At 33.3% G+C, this 10,632-nt stretch overlaps 1 protein-coding gene across 1 annotated transcript in view; it reads right to left on the bottom strand.

Annotated features, from left to right (window-relative positions):
• The window catches only part of Sobp (Sine oculis-binding protein), a 56,267-nt gene extending 47,060 nt beyond the window's left edge, over positions 1-9,207 (bottom strand). The window contains exon 1 of the mRNA XM_074134471.1: positions 8,975-9,207. Within this exon, the coding sequence (XP_073990572.1) occupies positions 8,975-9,067 (93 nt within the window). The 5' untranslated portion in view covers positions 9,068-9,207. The remainder of the gene's footprint in view (positions 1-8,974) is intronic.
• Positions 9,208-10,632: the final 1,425 nt, after the last annotated feature.

Consider the following 10,632-nt stretch of genomic DNA (forward strand, 5'->3'; position numbering starts at 1 on the left):
AACTGATCGGGGTTCATAAGGACCACTGGTTTTGACAATGATTATGAAAAATGACGTTGATCCCGTTTCGATATCCCTAATATTTGTTGAGATATTTAAGATCAAAGTTACAATTTTATCTATTCCAGATCGTTTTTTTTTTCAATATTAATTTTCCACAAGAAATAAACGTTTTAGGAGGTCCTTTGACTGCAAAAAATGTTATTGTTGACACAAAGAACAAAAGTAATAATAATTGAACATTTTAAAAAATGTAGTATAATGTAATGGTTGTGGGTGTGTCAGGATAAATTTGTTTTATCATCAAATAAAAGCAACCATTACATCATTGAAATGTACCTCTTGACCTATGATTACGGTAAGAATATCATGTCAGGGAGAGGCGGGTGTTGGTCTTGTGGTCAAAAGCGTGGCTTTGTAAGTGGGAGATCCCCAGTTCGAATCCCGCGTATGACTACACTTTATTAACAAAAGTATTATGATATATTAAGTATTATGAATGACTGCGTACACGGGATTCGAACTGGGGATTTCCCACTCACAAAGCCATGTACCACCTTTATTGTCCAAAAGGCTAAATTCATCCTGTTTCTGGAGGCTGCTCGACCACCAAGGTGGTCTTACGTGATACTTTGACTAAGAATACTACTTATAAGGAAGAAGTTATAAAATGTTGTGTTCAGTTTGTCCTTCTCAATCTTTTGTCGAATGAAACAATTAAGCGAGAGCTAAACTGGTACAGACAACATCAAAAATTTAGGAATAAAATTGGTTCAAACCAAACACATCGTAAAATGGTGAAACTAAATGCACTTAATTTAATTTAAACTGAAGGTGGTGACATTCCATTAGGAGTATAAAAATCTATCGGCATCGAAGAAATTTTATACAAAAGGTTAAAATGTATTAATACTTTGAATATTTCAAGAAACTCGAAGATCACCTAAAGAAATAGGATCAAGTGACAGAAGTAAAGGGGTACATTGTTTGCACAAACATACAAACAAATGGATCGACTACTTGAGAAGCTTTTTTTTGGGAAATTCAATTTTAAGAATTTGGCACGATCCAGAAAGTCCTCTGTAACTAAATAGAGTTCCATTTAAATTAAACATGTTGGTCATTTTAATTGACACGAATAATGGAATAGACGTGGAACAAAGGATATGAGAGAGTAGTCAGAGATGTTTTTACAGTGAGCGAGTTGGAGGCGGCAAGCTGAGACCTGGAGGCGGGTAGCTCTAAATGCAGGAAGCACAGAGCATTGGGGTATTTATAGTTCTCTAGCCGGCCGTGTAATATTATATCTTCGTTGTAACGGGACCCGTTTATTTAAAACTCTTCCGTAGCATTCACTTGTACAATACGCTCTTGTACATAATGCTCAACTTCATTGCTCTTCCCTCTTCTCTTTTCATTGAGTCAACGGATTGAATAAATGAGTTTTAGTAGGCTAGCAGAAAGACTGATGGCAAAATTGTTTTAAAAAAAATTAATGAATAGATGGGGTTGAAGTGAGTGGCTCATTTAGTTTAACATCTTAACTTAATTTGAAATGCGAGTCTGGCGAAGATTGTTGCAATAGCTTAGCTAGCGAAACCGAACCGCTTCAGATTAGTTTCTTGTAAACTCTTGGCCGAAAAATTCTATAATATAAAATCAAACCAAGAGCTCTTATCAGATTTCAATTACCATTTTTTTAATGAAGATTTACAATAAAGAGTTAGCTAAAGGTGTTGAAGTAGCTGGCAAATAACGTCTATCAGACTCAGGGGGAGCTGTCGCTGAGTTTCGTGCCGGTTAAATGATACGTTTAAATACTTCAGCTTATTTATATAATAAATAAAATAATAATTTGTATGAGGCACTCAGTTAAGACAAAGAATAGTTAAAATTTTTATAAGAGAGTTTTTACTTAATTTTCAAATGTACTAATTAAACAGTTTATTTCGTTTTAATGTAATAAAAATATATAAAACACTGTGTATGACAAAACTAGGTATTTGTAATATTTTACAGACATTACAGTTGCTAGTAACAATAGTTTCTAAGGCCCGAGAAAGTAAAAATACAAAGTATACAGGGTGTCCCAAGCTATATGGATAACGACTTTTTCTCGGAAACTAAGATAGCTAGAAAAAAAAACTAAAAAATACGTGTTCCCTTAGTTTTTTGTTAGAAATCCAAATTTAATTTGTAAATTTTTTTTCGGTGCTTCCAGAAGCGAGATACAGGCACCAACTTCATTTTTTCAAGTGGAAGGTGTGGTTTTTATTTAAGAAATAGATTCCTTATGAATAATCACCTTGTTTTGCAGGCATCCTCAAAGGAAATAGTCCATAGGTGTCAAATCCGGTGAACGGTGAACCACTGAATCGCCCCCCGTGTCGCTGTAACACCACCAGGCATGTAAACAGATATCTCGATAGGCAATTTGATGGGCATGTTATATCGACACGGGGGACGATTCAGTGGCCACCTCGTACACAGGATTTGACTCCTATGGACTATTTCCTTTGGGGATACCTGAAAAACAAGGTGATTATTCATAACTTCCTTCTTTCTTTCCTTATTTCTGCTTACCTAAAAGCATTTCTAAATCTAGGTGTATCAGAATCAGGCCGGGGATTGAATCTGTAGATGAACTAAAGCAAAGAATAGTAGATGCCTGTAACTCGGTTAAAGCCGAATCTATTTCTTTGGCAGTAAGGGACAATTGGCAGGAAAGAGCATGTCTATTCATCTCTAATGGTGGAGGCCTGTTCGAGCATGATCTGTAATATTAATGAGGAGTAAAATTTATAATAAAATAGTACTTTTCTTCTTATTCAATCAAAAAAACCTTTATAATATTATCATTTTGAAATTTCTCATAAGAATCATGTTTTCATTCATAACTTGTAAAATATCGCTCACAGAAAAAAACCGTTCAAGTAAATTTTTCTTAAAAAAAAAATAGAGGAATCTATTTCTGAAATAAAAACCCCACCTCCCCATTTGAAAAAATGAAGTTGGTGCCTATATCTCACTTCTGGAAGCACCGAAAAAAAATTACAAATTAAATTTGGATTCCTAACAAAAAAAACTAAGGGGACACGTATTTTTTAGTTTTTTTTTCTAGCTATCTTAGTTTCCGAGAAAAAGTCGTTATCCATATTCCTTGGGACACCCTGTATATTGAGAAAATTTAATCAAAAATGTAGAACTACAGCACAAGTTCAGAGTTAAATCAACGTCTGACGCGCTTAATTTTTTTTAAAAGGTTTCGCTTCCAGTTAAAAAATTGTAGGAACTAAAATAAAAATAACTGGAAACATGTGCCGCGATTAGAAAACCAGAGACAGCTTTACTCCTACCAAGGAAAGCACGAGTAGGGGCGTTGACAGGATGTGTGCAGCATCTCGAAGAGTAACCCAGACAATGTAATTTTATATTTAATAGTTCCGTTTGTTAGTTTTTCATCTGTTTATAAAGTTGACCTATAAAATATGTTACTCGTATATCTTTATCACCCTAAATTACCACCAAGAGACACTTCACAACGATCTTTCACAAAACTTCAATATGTTTATACTTTACGAGCATATACTTTGTTAATATTAGTAATAAATAAAAAAATATTTAAAGTAAATAAAGATCTTTCTTTCTTACCTTACCAGTTAGTATGATTTTCATAACAGTACGAGTGATTTTAAATTCCAATTAGGGCTGACATTTTTAATAACAATTTTAAACACATTTTTATTCTCAACCCAAGTTTTTATGTACACCATGATATACTTTATTTAAACATCTTTAGGACAATTGAGGTGAATTATTTCTTTTTATGTAGTATTTCTGATATTATATACCTGATTAACTCTTGTGGTCATCAATAAATAGTTAAAGAAGAATTTTAGAATAAGAAAGTAAATCAAACTGTAAATTGTAATTGAGAAATTACAGAAGGAAAAATTAGTTATTGGTAAAGTCTGCCTTGGTGATATTTTTGAAGACAAAGCTGGCACTTAAGAGTAAAATTAATAAATGGCGTCACAAAATTTTTGTACCAGCAAGATAATTAAGATATAAACAAGATCTTTTTTTTAATACAAAAGAAATATATAATAATAAACTTACAGGAATCTCTTTTAACTGCCTGATAAAAGAGCCGTTTAAATGTTAAATTCATTAGTAAGGTTTTTGATTTTTTTTTTTATTTCTACTAAAGAGCAACATATGTAGAAAATGTCCCAAAAACATTTATAATAACCATTTCTAAAATATTTCAGAGATAATCAAGTTCCTGACAAATGTTTAGAATATTCTGGATTTTTGTTTATTTTTTCTGGTCTATAAAGAAAATAAAATGGGCAGTTAAACAAACAAGAGACAGGTGTTTTTTTTTCAACATATTTATTCCAGACTCAAGATAATATTCAGAATATGAATTTTTTTAGTAGATTTTAGTTTATTCAAAGAATTTAACGGAATGAATAAAGATATTTTAACTGGGGTCTATTAATGAATAAATTCTAGCAACCAATGGCCAATGTTGATAAAAATTTTAAAAATATAAGAACAAAACCACCTTAAAACTTTTGTTTTAGATCACAATAACTAACCAATCCATTCATTGTCAAAAAAAGACACAATTTATAGAAATGATTAATGTCACAGTTCCCAACCCTATAATAATTTTTAGTCCAGACTCATAAAGCTATGATTTTGGTTGAAGTGAAATCCTTGTTCAGTGTCTTTCCATCGTTGGACTTTCTCCATTCTTTACCAAGAGTTACCGACCATTGCTTTACCAAAAAAGAAGATCTTTACGTGTAATACATTGGGTTACAAGTAAATAATAGTACACCCAAAAAAAAACAAAATACAATTTATTATAAATTAGAAATTAATGTCTATAATGGTTAACTATTTAGAATTATAATTTGTTGATGAAGTAGCAAAACCCAAGGATGCGGTTTGTTTTTACTCCTACTTTAGTTACAAAAAGGTAATGTGATAGATTTAATTTCATTTTATATGATGGCAAAGAAATAGAAATATCCTATTCCTTCCATCTCAAGTTACCTCCCTTATTGCGTTACTGGATACTCTGATATCATGTGATACAAAATATAAATGCGCTTCGGGTACCCACCCCAAGTATGGAAGAAGTAAGGGTGAGTTTTTAAAGACTAGAAAATGATAAAAGTTTTGAAATGAGTCATCTCTTTTCTGCTGAATCTGGAACACATGGAATGATCGTACATCCTCTTTGAAAAACTCTTGGTGAAGAATTACAGCATCTCTTATTCCAGTGATCAGATCTCCAGTGTTGTTGGTTCAACTAGTAACGATGGAGAACACTAAACCCTAACTGCTCGTATTACTCGCCTTCCCAGACCCTCTTTGTCTGTCGTTATTTCTACGGCAACAAAACTCTCCGTCCCAACTTTAATCTGAAACTATTATACTACTCCCTACCCCATCCGAGATAGATGGAATATGCGCAGTGGTGATTATTCACCTTTGTTACTATTACATCTAGATAGTTACAACTATCACCGAATACTAGTCATTAAAGTCAGGCTCACCTGTTCCCCTCGGACAGGATACAACTGGGCATATTCCAAGTATATCTTAAAATACATGCCTCTCATCTGACACCAAGTTTTTCAAAGCAATAAGATATTTATAATTGTTGCCACATTAATGTTGTAATCAAGTCTCGAACAAATTTAGGATCAGGTTAGATATCTTTCAAGTTCAAACAATCGAATTCTTTATTTTTTTGAACATTACTACTGCAGAACATTACTATTGCAGAACAAAATATCCTCAATCAAAAGTAACTCTGCTGATAAAAAGAGCGGAATTCATTAGGTAATGATGATTTTCTAAAAGTAATATTTAATTACTGACCTCCAGTGGAGAGACGTCGCATGGGCTTGTCAGGCAGAGTAAGAGATAAGAAAAGATGGATTAATGCATTAAGATAACCAGAAAGTGAGAATTATATATATATATATATACAATATGAATATTATATATTAATATATATATAATATGTATATATTTTTGTAGCTATGTTAGATAACATTAAGTCCTTGGAAATTGTGGATTGTACTATTGGAAACATAATCTGGAGCACTCGTTATTTGGCAACAAATTTCGAAGAGTTATGATTGGAGGCAGTAGTTATTGGAATGGTTCAAGACTGAAAGTCCAGATCGTTTACTCTACTACGTTGTAAATCCGTAGTTTGTTGGCCAGTGTCAGTTTTCTACCTCTGTCAGTAATCGTGCTAAAAAGGAAATAACCTTATTTTTAGTTCTGATCGTTTGGACGATGTGAGCTGATTCCACTTTAATCAGGGTCCTCTGTAGTAGAAAGTGTCATCTGAGCAAGAAAGAGGTTGCCTGCTTTAGATGAACTGGAGAGCATGTAGAAATCTAAAAGATATACTTTAGAATTTATTAACATTTGACTTTATTTTCCAATTCTAAACTAGGTTACTGAGAAAGTTTAAGTGTGTGTGCAATTTTCAAGAGGATTGCACTGGCATCGTCTGCACAAGTGGAGGTCTTTGTGTAAGGATAAGTTGGAAGTTATGGATTGTACAAAGTAAAGAGAAGGGTACCATCAGGGACAATGAAAGCACAATGATGTCAAGACACGTTGGTTCCAGAAAGCTTGGTTATTGGAGCACTTTGACCTTGAAGACATTGGTGATACTTTAAAGACTATCGTGGAAGTTGAATCATAACTTGACACAGTTCAGGAAATCGTGAACCAACTAGATGTTAACATCACTTTTATTACGGATGGTTTAAAGCGCATTGGAAAAGAGAAAAAACAATTTAAAAAAAAACCTAGGCGTCTTCGTGACACGGCTAATACGTATTTTCATGTTTCGAGCTTTGCTTTTGACTGTATTTGCGAAACAAAACCATCTGTAATTGTATCGGATTGTAGCCAAAACCCAAAAAGGAAAAAGAATGGATACGATATGGTGGTCGACGAATGGTGTCTCCACTATAAATTTTAGAAAAATCCTGAAACCTTCAATGCAAAAAAGGGAAAGAAACTGAAAATAAACCGGAAATCACACCAACTACAGCTGGCAATGAACAATGGATGAAGTCTGATCCAATTGCTAGGGGAACTGCGCCTACGTATTTCAAAAATCTCCATCCAAATATTGAATGAATTGGAGGAAGAAGTTTTCCCAGTTCACCATACTCTTCAGACCACTCATCCATTACTAATACTGGTCGGACCATCACCAGTGAGGACAAAAAAAAATATGGCTACCACCGCCTTCAATGAATCCCAATTTTACAGAGATGAAATGAACAGCCTTGTTTCTTGTTGACAAAGTTATACTGAGGATAATGGTGTTTATTTCCATTAAACTACTCAATGGAGCCGAAATGTCACGACTTCAAATTTTTTCTGTTTGATTTTTGGAAGGAGTGGGGTTTAATGAAGAAGGAGATGTACGTTACTTATTTCTATTTCATGAGCACTGACCCCCACATATCAGCGGGCATTTGGTATAAGCCACTGTCAAAAACTGGGTCAAGGGTACAAATTTTTCTTATTATTGGTGAACTTGAACAAATTTAGAATCACATAGTATTTGCAAACATCACAAAAACTAAATATTCGTTAGCGTTCAATCAAGAAAGGCTGAAGGATTTAATAACAATCAATTTATTCAGAAGTTCATCGAAAGTTATGGAATAAATCTATAAAATAATGTCCTTTCGGGAACATTAACCTGTCCAAAAATCATCAAAAGAAATATTCCATTGAAATGTGTCGGTCTATGAAACAGAAATATTAAAAAACATATTTTTAAGTATTTGTTTATGATTATTATAAATGTTGGTTGGGGAAATAAACTTTTGTGCAATTCGTGTTTAATAACAAGGCTAGAATATTAGTGATATTGGAAGCAGCATAAAACAAAGTCTCCAGCAAACTAAACGATCTAATTGGAATCTTTTTCGAGTTGATACATTAAAGGTGTAGTAGTGTGAACAAAAAATAAAGGAATGTCTATCCAATCCTCTTTTCCGATATGATTTATGTAAATAACTTTTTAAAAAAAATCAATTTCAAATACTTCTACTTGGTTGTAAATAAATTTGTTCCAAGCTTTCAAGCATAGAAGGAGCAACGACCACTCCTTGCTCATACGTTTTTGTTTCGACTAACAAAAAAAATTGTTTTCCTGCAATATTTTGCAAAGAGATGTGTTAATGGATGCTGTGTGGACTATTCTTAACAGATTCTTTCATTTTGTGATATATCAAGTAGATAGCTCACACATCCAGTATTATGTAGCCTAGATAAGATGTTTAGTACTGGTTACGCCCCAATAAAGTGTATGACTGTGTGTGTGAGAAAGATGGCAAATGATTCCTTTGTGTTTCGAAACCGAATAGTTGCAACTACATCTGCAGGCACTATGAGTGGAAGTGGAGATGTCATTGTAAGCGTTTTTATAGTATAGCTGGGATACCCGCAGGGACACCAAAGTCCATTTGCTCTTTTAGGGGATTTGGGACTCTATTGCTGTTAACTGAACAATAAAATTGTGTTCCCACTTTCCACTAGTTCGTCGCATTTCATTCCCAACTGATTCTTGACAAGTCGCCCAGACTATTACATGCCTTGTGATTAAGTCTTTAATTTATTTCAATTAATAGGATATTTCTACTGACTTAAATATAATATATATATCAATCGAAAAGCACAAATTATTTTCAAGAAAAAAACGTTATTAAAATTCAGTATATGGTAACAAATAACAAGTGAAATGTTGTGGCATGGCAAAAATTGATGTCGCTCTCACTAATTTTTTTTTTTTAGTAAATATTAATGGAAGTAAAGAAAAAAGATTATTCACTGTAATTTCACAAATTATTTATTTACTAAAACGAAACATTAAATGAAAGAAGTCAGTAGGTAAATAGAGTTCACTTACTTTCATTTCAAAATCTGGCGCTTCTTTTTTAATTTTAATGATAAGAGGAAGGGTGGGTGAGGATTGCGCTGAATGTGACGTCTTGCTGGCCATGTCGCTGTTTACACTCTACCCGCCAACTACTACACTCTGCTACCAACACTACACAACTGCCCGACCAGATATGTTCAAATCTAACTTAGCGCACAGTTTGCCACTCAGCTCGCTAGAGTTCAGGCACATCTACTCCAGTGTCTATAGTAATAGTGTTCTTCAGTTACTTCACAATAATTCAATTCTAGCCACAATTTAGGCTCAAAATCTGAATATTTGTATGATCTACTTAGACAAATTATTATTAGTAGTAATAATCACCTCATCAACACATCCAAAATTAATAGTAACACTTTTTTTCTTCTTGTGGTGTCCATGGTCACAGTGTGAAACAGCATCTTAGTTTTCAGATTCAAAGTTGTACCTTTCAAGAACCTAAAACTTTCTCCTATTTCTCTTGGTACCTACGATCTGAAAAATAACAATTAATACTAAATAGAAGGCATCATTCATTTCAATATGTCTGGGTCATCACATATATAATCAAAAAATTAAAAGCCAATTGTATTAAAGTGAGTTCACGAAATTGAAACTTAGTTAAATGGCAATATCCAATTGATACATAAAATATTTTGTAAGTTAATAGAACTTGGCTGAGGCAAAGAATGGTATACCAAAATAAAGTTCAGAACTTAACTTGAATTTTTGAAGAACTGAACCAGAATTATATAATTTGTACAGTATACCTCCTGTAACTAGATGGATTCGTTGCTGAGAAGTTAGTAGGTCTGTAATTTTGCAGAATTATTACATTTGTTTGCACAACCAGCCCAGAGCCTAGGAATAAAACAATGGGATGAGCACCATCCCTATCATTTTTAACACTGAAACTATGTACCCTATCAGTTTAACCGAAATATCCCCCAAACAACAGGGTAAGAGTAGGTGATTTAGGATTTCTCCTTTTGGATTCCTTCTGAAACAGTAATCACTTCGGATAGGGGCTGGCCATCAGAGATTTTAATTTTTACAGCATTATTCAAATTCATGGTTATTATAACAATGCTGCAACTAATTCCAAGGTAATACTATTAGCGCATCAATTTTTATGAGGAACCGAATCAAAGCCATTTTTCAAAAATCTACAAAATAGAGCGCTGATACGCTTCTCATCATTGTACAAATATTGATGGTTTTGTATCAGATAGGATGAAAAAATAGTGTCCTAACAACCTCTTCGAATGGAAATCCATCTTCTCCTCAGGTCCGTGGCTACAACCCAAGCAGCATTAAAGATTTTCATTGTAACATTAAATAATAATATTCCTCCATAACTTCTTGCGCAAAAGCTTCAGTTTTATTTTATGCTGCACTAAAGATAATTCATGCACACAAATATAGTTAAACAAGTAATGTATGTCCAGGAGAAAAGTAAGTATTTGTGGCATTTGTTTGGAATTAAAGCCAAACAAGATTCCACCGTCTGGGTTGAATTCACAAAAAATGCAAAATTAGTATCTTGGATATAATTAAAAATAAAACTACTCCCACTCCTCTATAAGGACCAAACATTTATCATTACTCTCCCAACTAATCAGATTTACGGACTTTCAAAATTCGTTGAG

The sequence above is a fragment of the Rhodnius prolixus genome, unplaced genomic scaffold, assembly GCF_049639745.1.
Source record: "Rhodnius prolixus isolate KJV_2025 unplaced genomic scaffold, Rpr scaffold_1, whole genome shotgun sequence".
Taxonomy (NCBI): Eukaryota; Metazoa; Arthropoda; class Insecta; order Hemiptera; family Reduviidae; genus Rhodnius; species Rhodnius prolixus.